This window comes from Formica exsecta, unplaced genomic scaffold (assembly GCF_003651465.1).
Source record: "Formica exsecta isolate Colony F162 unplaced genomic scaffold, ASM365146v1 scaffold43, whole genome shotgun sequence".
Classification (NCBI taxonomy): domain Eukaryota; kingdom Metazoa; phylum Arthropoda; class Insecta; order Hymenoptera; family Formicidae; genus Formica; species Formica exsecta.
The window spans coordinates 396,335-411,507 of NW_021851539.1; the positions used below are offsets into that span (position 1 = coordinate 396,335).

Below are 15,173 nucleotides of genomic sequence, written 5' to 3' on the forward strand. Positions count from 1 at the left end.
TATCAATACTCTTCTTATTCAACGTCAACCTTTAATTTAATATTTTATGTAATAAATTTTTTTTTAAGTTAAAAATTTGGAAATATAATTTTTTTTTTTTTTAATCAATGTATTCATTTTAAATTATTTTTTTATATTTTTTATGTTAAAAATTATTTTTTTTTATGTGTTTAGTAGAATTTTGTGCAATATTTTAGTTTTGTGAATACTCTCATTTTTTTTTATTATGTTTTCTTCTGATTTTTTATTTTTTTGTAATCCTTTTTATAGCATTTGAGAGTTCATCATATTTTTTATAATTTCTAAAATAATTTTTTATGCTTAGATATTAACTGTAACTCTTTTTTTTAATTTACATTGCATTATAATTATTTATTTTTTTTATTAAAAAATTTATTCATGTTATTTTGTGTTTCATTAATTTGTTGTTTAGTTGTTTCAGGCAATTACTTCCAAAAAAACAGAGAAATATTTATGTTTTATATTTTATTTATTAATTCATGTTAATATATATTCCTCAAATATATAAATTAATTATTAAAGTCTATGTATTTCATTAAAGTCTATGTATTAATATTTTTCATCATTATGTATTTTGTTTTTTATCATTATGTTATTTATTATTATATATTTTATTGTAATTATATTAGTTTTTATGTACATTTATGTATATTTATATATATAATACTTTGCGTAGAGTTTTATATTTCTTGACATACTGGTAAGGTTTTCTGCAGTTTCCCTTACCGTTGCAACAAATGTTGGTATTCATAAATAAGAGTATATTTATAAATGTTAATATTCATAATTGCGGCTGCAGACGCAATAAATTAATAAATTTTATCGTTTTACTTTTATATAGAAATGTGTGAATTATTTCTTTCGACATTTCCTATACCTTTCCCGTAAGGGGGTATAAACGGTATCCTTTTTACAATATACACTATACGCTATTGACGCCTGCTGACGGTTCCGCTACTGCGCATGTGCGAGATTTTTCCCACGAGCTTTCATCACTGATCACTGGCAACGAGCGCCAGACGCCGCCATTACTAGTTTACGTTTCCAGTTTCCACACGTGTCTTTCGAGCTCAACCGGCGACACCGGAGTTTCGTTTGTGTTTTCGCGTGGGTGCGATCCGAACTTTCTGTGAATTTCCAGCCGATTCTTTAATCCAGCATCGCTCGTGTATCGATTCAATATCACGAGGAACATCCGATCGCATATCCGATTTCATATTTCACCCTCTAAAATCATTTTTTAATTCCAGAATGTGGAAAAATTTGAGAATACTAACGAATGAAGTCATTTATAAAACAACCATGCATCAGACAAGAATTTTTTCGCGGCTGTTTAAAGAAAATGAAGAACTACATAGAATTGTTAACCGGCAATTTGCAGAAAACGAAAACCTTCGCCAAATTAATAAGCAGCTGTTGCAAGAAAATGGAAACATGAAATCTGAGATACAAACAATGAAGCTAAAAATGAAAGAATTGAATAATATTCTCCGCATTTTATATGTTGGAGAACTCGCTACCAATGTTAGACTTTTTATCAGGCTGAAAGTCTTTAGTAACAAAAAGAACATTAAAAATATGACTTTAATTGATTATGATGAAATTTTTAAAGAGGGTAACCATTTTCTTGATATAAATGACATAGAAAGATGGACGGAATTCCGTGCAAAGTTGCAAAAAGGAAATATTAAAATATCTGAGCTAAATGATGCCTTGAAGAAGGCCACTCAGTGGCGTAATAACTTGGCTCACCCCAAGGATTTACCAGTTTCTTTAATAGCCTTGAAAGAGAAAAAAGTCAATTAGGATGATTCCTTGGATAAAATAGAAAAAATTTTTATGTTTTAAAAAAATAATTTTATTTCTGAAACTTAAACGTTTTAATTATTTTAGATGATTTAATTAATTAATTTATTTTACGCCACTGGGTGCCTTTTTCAAAGTATCGCGGGGCAATATGTATTAAGGGGATCCTGGACCATCATGTTTTTACCAACCGAACGTAATTTTTTGATTTTACCAGTTTTTATAATGGCTGAACAGAATTACAAATGCTTTTACACAATTAAAGTACATACATCAATACTCTATGGGACAGTCCCACAACTATTGTCACTAACAAAAACATGGATTGTAGATTAGATCAATATATATATATATTGTTTAATAAATAACCCGAGAAATGTCTGGTTTCGGGGGTGTCGGGCAGAACAGTCAATGAGTCACACGCACAAAGAAATATGAGCCGCACTTCACAATTCTTCTAGCGATGATATCTCGCTTTATTCTAATAATTACACTAAATCTTATTAGTCTAGGATCTTATGCAATAATTCTATAGTTTGTAATTGAGAACGACCGCGAAATCCGCCGAGGAATTCGAGAGAGGTTGCAAGAGAATGTTACGTCGCTCTACGACGTACCGCGTGCTTCGTACGATAACTGCGTACAAGTCCCCGGTGTCCCGAGAAGGGATAGCGCACACTTCACGCGCGTATGATTCTTAAATTTGATGCTGTTAATTTCCGGGAGATGACAATGACCGTTTGAGACAACCGTATTAGAGTTCACTTGAGCAGAGCCACGAGAATCTAAACCGAATATTCAGAGAGCGAAAACTGTTCTAAAGGCAACGTGCGTCACGATAGACCGGTACTCACAGGAAGATCGAGGATTTCCGGAAGGGTCGATATCGACGCAGGAGCGCGGATAAGGTCCTGAGAGCGTGCTTATGATTGGGTGATAACATTGCGCGAGACTAGTTAGATTGATAGGACAGGCTGCGGGATTGGGTCACGGCCGCGTACAAGAGGAAAAAGGAAGAGAGAGAGAATGCTAGAGAGAAGGACTAGAGTAAGTGAGATGCCGGTGCAATGATTGAGAAAAGGGAGCGATATTTCCTGAACACTGTGATAATGTTTAATCTTATGTAAAAAGAGAATACCTGCAATGGCTGATATACTCAATGGCAAATAAAACGCATTTGAAATAAAAACGCGCAATTTTCCTTTCTGCTTCATTGGTCGTTTCAAAGCCTCTTGAATATCGAGACGCTTCCGCATTATAGTTGCATCCAATTTTCTCTCAAACGCGAGTAAATCCATATATGCTTGCGACTCTGGCACCAAATCACGTACTTTCTGACGCAATATTTTGTCTGCCAATTTCTTCTTTTTCTTTGATGTGGAATGTGAAAAATCACTGTTCCAAAAACACCTAAATGAGTTTATTCGAAAATCATAGATACAGAAATTATAAATAATTTTGTAAGCCTTGCATTGCAGTTGGGTCATTCCTGATAAAACTTAGTTGAAATAAGACATTATTAGAATTTTATTATAAATATTATAAATATAAAAAGCAATGTTTTTAATATTTTATACATAAAAAGAATAAAAAGAAGTCATAACATGCAAAAAGAAAAAACAAATAAAAAAGAAAAGCATTTAATTGTTAAAATATGCTCCGATTAATATAGAAATGCAAAATTTACACGAATACATTGCAAGAGAGATAAATAGAAAAAGCAAATTTTTTTGTAAATTTCTTTTAATAACTGTTCTCTCGACGGTTTTTGTTGTGACATAGGAATACGTTGATCTGCATTTGTGGCGGTGGAGTAAATCCAGAGGGCCTCTGGTGGCTCAGGGAGTAGCGCGTCTGACTCACATCCCAGAGATCTCGGGTTCGATTCCCGACTCGACCCTGGCCTGCGCTTTCCTATTTTTCCTTCCCTACCACCTCCCAAACAAATTCCTTCCTTCTCTCCTTCCCCAAGAGAACGTACTCACTGAAATTTATATTCTAATATAACCTGTTGTTGGCCCGAATATATTGATCTACCCCTGATCATATTGGTCATTTAAATAAAAAAAAAAAAAGAGGTAAATCCAGATCTCTGCTGCATCTAATCATCAAACATTGTAAGTAATTAACTTTATTACATTTATAAATTATATAGTGTATAAGTTAATTATGTAGCCCTTTTTATATACTATTATTCATTATATCGGATAATGTGAAACCTCTTTCTGAGGCATGTGGGGAAGTGGAAGGATAGAGTTTTATATGATAATCTGTGGAAAAACCTCTTTTGAGGCATGTGGGAAGGACGGGACCCGAGCGGAATCGAACCTGGAATCTCTCGATTACCAGGCCGCGACTCTACGCCCGGCGTCACGCGTCGCCCCCGACGTATAAGTGAACTGGGATTTATTTGTAACTTTCGGCTGGATTTTTTAGCTCACGCCTACTGCTCACTGCTCCCCTCTTACCCCTCGCTCCTTAGCAACGCATCGCCACAACCTTATTATTTTATGCATTCTATTCGATATAAAATAAAGCAAATAAAACGCCACTATTTGAACATAGTTATTATTTAATACAAAATTACAAACAAATGTGTCAAAACTTTTATTCATCCTTGTTATCACTATCATCAACACTCTCTACAGATCGGTTACAACTATTCGGATGATACTTGTAATTACTTGTTGTAATTTTGTATTAAATTATAACTATGTTCAAATAGTAGCGTTTTATTTGCTTCGTTTTATATCGGATAGATGTATAAAATAATAAGATTTGAAGTTGAATTAAAATTATGCTTAGTTTTGTGAGTAAATTAAAAGAAAATTGTCTTTTGAAAGTGCAAATACTACACTATATAAAAGATATATAACAGATATATACTATATATATGTCATATGTTAGCTACAAGCATAGACATAGTATATCTAGACCATAGACATAGTATATCTAGACCGATGCAAGAGGCACGAAACAGAGTATGTCCTTTTCTACGTGTTCTTTACCCCCACTCCTTAAATAAAGGCAAACGCTCGGTCTAGATATACTATGTCTATGGTCTAGATATACTATGTCTATGGTCTAGATATACTATGTCTATGGTCTAGATATACTATGTCTATGGTCTAGATATACTATGTCTATGAATACGTCCATAGGTTTCTCTCATCCATGTATAATAATATGGCGCCGCGTAAAGGTGCCATTACATGGCAGCGTTAAGCGTCGAGCGTCTGCGTAGAAAATTGCGCAGAATCTAATTTCAGCCTAGAATCTATCTCTTTTAAATTCTGCGCATTTTTCTGCGCAGACGCTCGACGCTTAATGCTGCCATGTAAAGGTGCTTTAAAGTGGCGCCACTATAGTGCGCATGTGCAATCGAGTCTAACCAAAAACCAGAAAAAAACAATATTTTAAACACGTCCGTATTCGGTTATTTTCCTGGTTTAAATACGTCCATAGGTTTCTCTCATCCATGTATAATAATATGGCGCCGCGTAAAGGTGCCATTACATGGCAGCGTTAAGCGTCGAGCGTCTGCGCAGAAAATTGCGCAGAATCTAATTTCAGCCTAGAATCTATCTCTTTTAAATTCTGCGCATTTTTCTGCGCAGACGCTCGACGCTTAATGCTGCCATGTAAAGGTGCTTTAAAGTGGCGCCACTATAGTGCGCATGTGCAATCGAGTCTAACCAAAAACAAAAAAAAACAATATTTTAAACACGTCCGTATTCGGTTATTTTCCTTGTTTACTACTTTATTAGGTCAGAATCCCGCTTTTTAAGATTGTATTTCACTAAGGAGGTTGGTTGCGGTTGGAGTTACGGTTGACAGTTGCGGATTGACCAATCAGCCGACAAGCTGCTTTGCTCTGATTGGTCAATCCGCAAACATCAACGGTACCCTCAACTGCAACCGAGCCCGCAAACCGTAGTGTAATACGGCCTTTAAGGTACCTTTACGGCCGGTATTCATAGTCCGTTCTTATATTCAAGATCGTCTTAAGTACGATCTTAAGATACTATGCGGCCATTTCATTGGTTGAATGGGATCTTAAGACGACCCAAGACCACACTTAAGACGATCTTGGATATAAGAACGGACTATGAATACCGGCCTACATGGCAACATTAAGCGTCGAGCGTCTGCGCAGAAAAATGCGCAGAATTTAAAAGAGATAGATTCTAGGCTGAAATTAGATTCTGCGCAATTTTCTACGCAGACGCTCGACGCTTAATGTTGCCATGTAATGGCACCTTTACAGTTTTGCCATGTATAATACGTTTTATACGTTTTATACGTATTATACGTTTTTATACATAGGAATCGTAGGAAACCATTCGCAGCGCCAAATTGCCCAACCCTGGTTTTGGGTCACCTTGCACTTGCACCGATTCACAGATTCGCACGTTCGTGCACATTCCAAAGATATGTTCTGAAATTTCCCGATGATAAGTCAATAGAGAGGTCTGTTCGTTTCGCTGGCACCTTCTCTCTCTCTCTCTCTCTCTCTCTCTCTCTCAGCTTCTTTCTCTTTCTCGGATGCGCACGCGCAAAGAATTAGCCTCGCCTAATGATAACCGAGTGAGCAGGCGCGCCAATCCTTCGAGCCTAGCGGAAATAATGACGTCAGAAACTCGAGGCGTAAGCGAGATGCCAATGGGGTGATACATCGTCAGAAACTTGGACTCTATCTCCGTAGTTGGATCTTGTTCATTACGTTTAATGCTGCCAATTTTGCACGAGATATCGTGACGAGATTTCGCGCGAGCCTGTTACTGTTAACGGCGGGAAAAAATCGCACCAGCCGAAAGTTCTTTCCACTTTGATGCAGGTAGGCCGGGTTCGTTCTGTCTCGAATACCCCCTTCCCTCTTCCCTCGTCCTTATGCGTTACCTTCGTCTACCCGTATACTAGCGCGTGTGCAAAGGACGTGTGACGACGTTTCCTTCGGAATCAAACGGAATCAAATGTAGTTGCTATTGGAAATTGCGAGATTTACGGATCGCACAAACGGATGTAGAAAGACAAAAATAATAGCAACATTATCAATCACAGTGATTCATCTTCTCGTCGCACGTTCTGGCCGAGAAATTCAGAGAGGAGATACAGTCAACGATATTTACATTTGACACACTAGACGAGTGGTATAAATATTCCAATTGGGTAATTTTTAATCTTGAATTCACTTATCTGCAGAATCGATAGATACTGGCTTTTTCTAATTTGATACACATGATCAATTAATATGAAAAGCTGAATATGTATTTCATTTAAGTTTCATTCTGAATGTATAATATTTGTTTATAGAATATAATTAAATGAAAATAATAGCATCTTTAAATTATAAAATTTATGATGGACAATTATAATAAAAGGAAAACGACTTATAAAAATGTATGAGCAAGTCATTTAATTTTTTGTATAAAAAGAGAATAGAGTATTATCCATTGCGTCTATTATATATGGCTATTATTATGTTGATAGTTAATAGAAATGAATTTTAGAAAGCTTTATGTGCTAAGCATTAATTTCAAAAAAATTATATATATATATATATATATATATATATCAATAAGCACCTTATATGTGATTTAATACATTGGAAATTTTTGAGAACACTAAAATATTCCAGATGCACACAAAAATAACAAAATTGAAATAATGATACAAAATTTTATGTAATTATAGGATAAATATTGATATCATAAACATGTCTGATCACTTTGGGCCAATTACTTTGAAATGGGATCCAAAAAACTTGGAGATACGGACCATGTCTGTAGAGAAAACATTAGAGCCGCTAGTGCTTCAAGTTACCACATTAGTGAACACAAAAGGTCCCAGCAAGAAAAAGAAAGGAAAATCAAAGAGGGCTAGCGCGCTTGTTGGAACCGTAGAAAAAGCAACTACCAATTTTATCGAAAAAGGTGAAAAGATCGCCTATGAAAATCCGGACATTACAGCGGAAATGTTAAGCGCTGTAGAAGAAGTGAGAAAAACAGGTGCAGCAATGAGCATTGCTGCAAGGTATAACAGCTTACTTATTTATATTTATAAATGTGGATATTTTTATTGCTATATTATGTGCTCATTTAACGTGGAAATCATTTATACAGGGAATTTTCTGAGGATCCATGCTCGTCGCTGAAACGCGGCAATATGGTACGCGCCGCAAGGAATTTATTGTCAGCGGTGACGCGTTTACTTATTTTAGCAGACATGGTTGATGTTCACTTGCTCTTGAAATCATTATACGTAGTGGAGGATGATCTGAAAAAGTTGAAGAACGCCTCCTCACAGGGCGAATTAATCCAGAATATCAAGGAATTTGGCAGAAACGCCGCCGAATTGATCCATCAGGCGGCCAAGCGTCAACACGAGCTAAAGGATCCACAGCTCAGAGACGATTTGGCGGCTGCTCGGGCCGTCCTGAAGAAACATTCCACCATGTTGCTCACCGCGTCGAAGGTATATGTGCAGCATCCCGATCTGGCGGCAGCCAAGGCGAATCGCGATTACGTGCTGAAGCAGGTGTGCGAAGCCGTGAACACGATAAATGACGTTGCTCAAGGGAAAACTCCGCCCGACAATCAGCATCCTTACGAAGGTCCGGGCGAGTTGGCCGCCGCGTTGGATGACTTCGATGAAAGGATGGTGATGTCTCCGCTTGCATATAACGAAGTTCGTACGCGGCCGAGCCTCGAGGAGAGATTGGAAAGTATTATCAGCGGGGCCGCATTGATGGCGGATTCGTCGTGCACCAGGGACGAACGTAGAGAGCGCATTGTCGCTGAATGTAACGCGGTCAGACAGGCGCTTCAGGATCTTCTGAGTGAATACATGAACAACGTAAGTAGAGATGATTATGATTATATAAAAAGAAATGTGCGAATAATATGTAGTGTTGACATATCAAAAGGATGAGAAAGGAGCATAGATATTTTTGATTAAGTAAATACGAGTAGATACGAATGTATCAATTATAATATCATGATTAGAATAAGAGAGTAATTTGATACTAAGTGTAATAATTAGACTTGGGTGGATTTTTTTTTAGATTTTTTCTCTTGAATTTTGGTTCCTTGAATAATAAAGCGCTAAATTAATGTATTGATTGATCATCAGTTTGCATTGAATAATGATAATTGATCGAGTAAGAGATATATTAATCTTTTATTTTTTCGAATATACAAAATAAACACAACTATACTCTGTAAACGACAGTTTACTATTATTATCTCGCTCTAAAATAAAGCGCTTATTCAATAGTTTAGAACTTTACAACATCCAATATTATAAATATATGACATTTATAAATATATGACATTGTTCATTCTAGTATTTTCAGTTTAAGAATCTTATTTGCTATTTTTTATAAAATTTTATACGATACAATCAATTATGCATAAAATATGCGATTTATTCTTATTTATTGAAACTTTTTATAGTTATTGAAACAATATTCTATTGATTTGTTTTTGTTGGTGATGGCCAGTTACAGCGCGCTCGGGGTGGGAAACGGGTAAATATGCGAGAAGTAATCTTACATTTTCTTTGTATTTTTGTTGCATATTTATTAAATAATTAAATACTTTCTCCATGGGTTTTTTAATACGCATATACACATTATCTTAGATTTCTTACACACTACCAATGCATATTTTCATTCACAGTAACCAGCACTAATCATTAGATTATTAGCTACATGCCCACTGTCTGTTTTAATAATTAGTTTTCTAATTTTTTCTACATTTTTATATATAAAGATTAAGTGACTAATATATATAATTTGGCAGTTATATAAAACGAAAAATAAATCTAAATGCAATATAAAATGCAATAAGTAAAACGATAGGTTAGCATAACTGTAGAAAATTAGAATGTGCTGTACATATAATTATACACATAAATAGTAAATATATATATACACATATACATCACGTTTTAATACAGGCCACTTTTCACATGTAGAAACTTGAACTAATTTTGGGATCGATCTTTCCTTAATGAAAATGTTGAAGAAAATCATTATTTATTTCAAACTTTCAATCTTGAATATCTTGAAATTAAATAGAGAATAAAGTTTACATCTCAAAAAAGAATAACAATTTATATTTTTATAATGCTTGTAATTTGAAAAATATCAGTTCTCTCGACTTTTTTGTTAAAGATTGATTTTAAGTTTACCAAAGAATGCCTAAGTAAAAAGTGGCTTGGCATGTATCTCCGAGATACTTTGTACATATTTAATTTGTAAATAACGCTTGTGCTGCAAATATGCTGCTAAAAATCATAATCAATTATTATTTAATATTTTAGAATACATTTTACATATTATATATATATTAATATATAACATTATTTTAATAATATTATTTATATATTTTTTCCACAATTATACGTTTATTTTTTTCTATAATACGGATCGGATTTAAACTAACAATAACCATGTTGCATATTAAGCAATCATTTATAGCTGTGTAAAGTACAAAAATACTTTATCAAGTTTGTACAAAATTAATCGATAAATATATATTGACAGATGGGCGTCAAGGAACAATCTGAAGGCTTAGAGAGAGCCATAGATCACATGTGTAGAAAGACCCGTGATCTTCGCAGACAATTGCGCAAAGCTGTAGTTGATCATGTATCGGATAGTTTCCTGGAAACGAGCGCGCCGTTACAAGCTCTGTACGAAGCAGCAGAAAAGGGTTGGATCAAGGAAGTGGAAGAGTATGCGCTTATTTTCACGGAACATGCGAATAAACTGGTAGAGGTAAATAATTCTTACATAAATATTATAATAAATAGAAAAATAATTTCTTTTATGAATGTGCTCTCATTGAGATATTTTAAATATAATAAGATTAAAATTATTTATTTTCTTTGAACAGGTTGCAAATCTGGTGTGCAGTATGTCTAACAACGAAGATGGCGTAAAAATGGTGCGTTACGCTGCTGCGCAAATAGAGAATCTATGCCCACAGGTGATCAACGCTGCGCGCGTGTGGGCTGCACGAAATACGGATGTTGCGAAGGACAATATGAAGGTATTCCGCCAGGCGTGGGAAAATCAGATGCGCGTATTGACGGAGGCTGTGGACGATATCACCACGATCGACGATTTCCTGGCGGTCTCCGAAAATCATATTCTGGACGACGTCAACAAATGTGTCTTGGCATTACAAGTGCGTCCCGGTGATGCTGACACTCTAGATAGACATGCGGGTGCAATACTCGGCCGTTCCGCCAGAGTGTGCAATGTCGTACAAGCTGAGATGGACAATTATGAGCCATGCATTTACACTAAGCGAGTTCTTGAAGCGGTGAAGGTTCTCAGAAAACAAGTGATGCCAAACTTTGAGCAACGAGTGGAGGAGGCTGTGAATGCTCTGCGCAGCAATCCGGCGCAAGAAGTGGACGAAAACGATTTCATCGACGCGTCTAGATTGGTGTACGACGGAGTTCGCGAAATCAGGCGAGCTGTGCTGATGAACAGGGTAAAGAGAACCGTAAAAACTTTACGGCTATTCTCTTCTTCGTTATTTTTAATTTCTCGTCATTTTTCAGGCGGATGAGGACCTGGATCCTGAAGATGTGGAACTGGATGAGCATTACACGTTGGAAACACGTAGCAAGTCTAGCGCTCAGACCGGGGAACACGGTGTGGACGAGTACCCGGAGATCAGCGGCATCACGACCGCCCGTGAAGCAATGAGAAAGATGCCGGAGGAGGACAAGCAGAAAATCCTGCAACAGGTCGAATATTTCAAGAGCGAGAAACTCAAATTCGATAAAGAGGTGGCGAAATGGGACGATGCCGGCAATGACATTATCGTTCTTGCTAAGCACATGTGCATGATTATGATGGAGATGACGGACTTTACTCGCGGCCGAGGTCCCCTGAAAACGACCATGGACGTTATAAATGCGGCGAAGAAGATCTCCGAAGCTGGCACAAAGCTGGACAAGCTGACTAGACAGATTGCCGATCAGTGCCCGGAGAGTTCCACAAAGAAAGATCTCTTGGCGTATTTGCAACGCATAGCGCTCTATTGTCACCAGATGAATATTACGAGTAAGGTGAAGGCAGATGTGCAGAATATCAGTGGCGAGTTGATCGTCTCCGGCCTAGATAGCGCAACCTCTCTCATACAGGCTGCCAAAAACTTGATGAATGCCGTTGTGCTTACGGTGAAAGCTTCTTACGTCGCGTCGACGAAGTATCCACGACAATCCACGGTAACGGTAAGTTTCATCCGCATTTATTACTTTTGATTATAGTAATAACTAAGTCTTAGTGTATATTAACAATTAATTATATTATAAATTAACAGCTATTGAGTCAATAACCTGTTATATTTGAAATTATACAATTTATTATTATATCTTCCTCAATCTCCATTAGCTTGTCCAATTATAGAGAGTTTAATTAGACGCTTTACAAAGTCAGTTGAAAGATACATTAGAGTATTACACAATAGTAAAAAAGTTAAATAATATCTGTTTTGGTATTATAAAATTTTAAAATTACTATAGTTATACTCTCATTATATTATATATATATTTTATATTTTTTTTATTTCTCTACACTAACATTTGTGGATTTTCAGTATGTAAGTATATGCTATCTTATATATGCTGCCTTAATAAATCATTCATGCACAAATGTTATAGAGTATTTTTGCCAATTTTATATGTCATTTTGCTTTGTACTTTTTTTTCTATTAAATATTAGAGACTTAAAAGTTTATTAAATATGCTATATCATATATAAATGTTAAAATAAAACATGTTGACATTTAATCAATGCAATCATTAATATTAATCTCAAAGCACAAATTTAGTAAAGAAAATATATATGTAGATATTTAATATATAATAATACATATTTGTTATTTGTGTTTTAATTAGTCTCCTATCGTCATATGGAAGATGAAGGCTCCGGAGAAGAAACCGTTAGTACGTCCCGAGAGACCTGAAGAGGTGAGAGCGAAAGTGCGTAAAGGTTCGCAAAAGAAGGTGCAGAATCCTATACATGCACTTTCGGAATTTCAAAGCCCTACCGAGAGTGTATAAGCTCTGCCAATGTAAGTAAACGAAAAAATAGAAGTAATGTATTAAATATATATATACATACAGCATCACCTTTCAAGAGTTATGTAAGGCCAAAATATTTTATTTTCGATGAAGTTTAAAATGTGAACGATATAGAATGTCTTGATCATTCCGTGGTATACTACGCATGAATATACAATTTAAGTATGTTAACTATTAGTTTTTAATCGAGAACAATAATCACAGTAATAAAAGCGAATAATACATAATTCCAAGAAATAACCAATGCAATTTTGAAGAGCCGTTTTAACGAGAAAATTAGTAGGAATTAAGAAAGGCTGAAAGACATACACACAATCATCATATTCAATCTTACAGGGGCACAATTAAGTATAATAAGGATTTTATGTTACAAATCATATTTGTTTGTGAGTCCATACAGTATGATTGTATTTGAGTTTTTACTCGCATAATGGAAAATCTTTATATTATCTATTACATTTTTTTAGCTGTAAGAGTGACACATACACATTTCACTCATGCGACAAATTACAAGAATCCTATTACTTCCTATATTACTAATTTATTTTTCGACAATACAATATATTTCTTATTGGTTTATATTATTTTATATAACTTTATATTGGTGATTTTTATTCTATGTATATTTATTATTAAGATTTTTTAATATCAGTATCTACTTAGACGTGATAGCGTTCAGATTAGAAATATATCTTTATGTAAATTTTTTCTTCTTATAGTAAATTCTATTATTCTTATTTTTTTTGTGAAGAATTGAGTTTATACGAGGTGAATAAAACTGATCATGGATTGACACAGTATTGTATCGAAATAAAGAGACTGCAGATTATAAAGTATTTACTATATTAACTTGTATATAAGCAAATATATTATTACATAGTTATGGGCGAATATCATTTTTAATTTTTGTATTACAAACAATTGAATGAGTAGGAATATGTGAATGTGAAGAAAAAAATTCCAATTCCCATTTAGTCCATATCCTAATAATAATCTTTTTATTATCAATTTTATTTTGATAATCAAACGTATATCAGAATTGATGTGTGTTATATATTAATGTTATATTGTACTCTATACAATGTAACATTTGTAATACAAGTAAGATTTTAATTACTGTGAAAGGCCAAAAGAAGAAAACCAGAGAGCAATGTATTTAGCTCTATATATATTGAATAATTCTTTATATATATTTCGTATTTTGTAATATACAAATATACTCAATCTAATATACAAAGTTCTCTCAAAAATAAAATATATCAAGTATTACGATTACATCCGCTCGCGCGCGAGTGGTTTCCCCTAAAGTCTATAAATAAAGGTAATGGAGGGATAAAACGTAAATATAAGAATTCTATACAATTTATGAATTATTTATTTTTTCATACAATTATATATATTTTCTTTCGTGCATAAAAATTTATATTTTATTTCATTAATTCTAATAGGGCAAGATGAAGCATCGTCAAATTGTCTCTGATATCATTTATGGTTTTTGTAATTTAATCCTCACATTTGCGAAGAAATGCAATGTGTGGTATGAGATTTATATCATTATATATATTCACTTTGTATCAAATTATTATTCACTTTATTATCAAAGTGATTTTTATTGTCTGTCTACTTAAGTATACAGAACTATTACTTCTTACGTCTTAGGAAACATACTATATTTCAGTACTCTGATACATATATATTATTATATTATAATATATTGCAGATTCTTTGTAGCTACATAGAATTGAACCATCGATTATACGACACGAAATAGATGCCAATATGTTATGTAATAAAGTGGCATCGTATCATTTTTTATTATCGAGATAAATATTAACGATATTATAATTACTTTTAAGATTGAAATATTGTAATCAATATGCTGCCAAATATAAGGTGATGCTTTTCTCATAATAATGACCTATTTATTATTTCACATATGTATGATGATTTATTTTCATACAAAATTATCCATATATATTCAAGTGATGTTCTCTTATTATGACATGTGGGATAGAAAAGAATGGAAATAAAATGTACATTTTAATACATGTATCTATATTTTGCTTTATGCTATACATTAAATGCTACAAGAAAAAAATAAGGAGTGGGCACGAGAAAAACCACATATGCAAAAAATTGCTAGAAATGACAAAAATACATTATAAGTTAAAATAATATATATATAATATGTATATATATAAAATTAATATATCATCTATATCTTGAATTAATATATACTA

At 34.0% G+C, this 15,173-nt stretch overlaps 1 protein-coding gene across 3 annotated transcripts; it reads left to right on the plus strand.

Moving 5' to 3' along the window:
- The first annotated feature begins 6,439 nt into the window (after positions 1–6,439).
- LOC115240444 (catenin alpha) lies at positions 6,440–13,762 on the plus strand. Of its 3 annotated transcripts, XM_029815585.1 has the most exons (9): positions 6,440–6,664; positions 6,889–6,996; positions 7,522–7,860; positions 7,950–8,682; positions 10,376–10,609; positions 10,728–11,333; positions 11,404–12,081; positions 12,447–12,449; positions 12,748–13,762. In XM_029815585.1, exons 3-9 carry the CDS (start codon positions 7,544–7,546, stop codon positions 12,910–12,912), a joined length of 2,736 nt encoding a protein of 911 aa, XP_029671445.1. In that variant the 5' UTR covers positions 6,440–6,664; positions 6,889–6,996; positions 7,522–7,543; the 3' UTR covers positions 12,913–13,762. The 3 variants fall into 3 exon arrangements, with proteins under 3 accessions (XP_029671445.1, XP_029671444.1, XP_029671446.1); XM_029815584.1 differs by lacking the exon at positions 6,889–6,996; XM_029815586.1 differs by lacking the exon at positions 12,447–12,449 and having other exon boundaries at positions 6,441–6,996.
- The last annotated feature ends 1,411 nt before the right edge of the window (positions 13,763–15,173 follow it).

Coding starts and splice junctions, on each gene's coding strand:
- LOC115240444 (XM_029815585.1), top strand. CDS start 7,544: ATGTCTGATCACTTTGGGCCAATTACTTTGAAATGGGATCCAAAAAAC. Junction 7,861..7,949: donor GCAATGAGCATTGCTGCAAG/GTATAACAGCTT, acceptor TCATTTATACAG/GGAATTTTCTGAGGATCCAT. Junction 11,334..11,403: donor GAGCTGTGCTGATGAACAGG/GTAAAGAGAACC, acceptor GTCATTTTTCAG/GCGGATGAGGACCTGGATCC.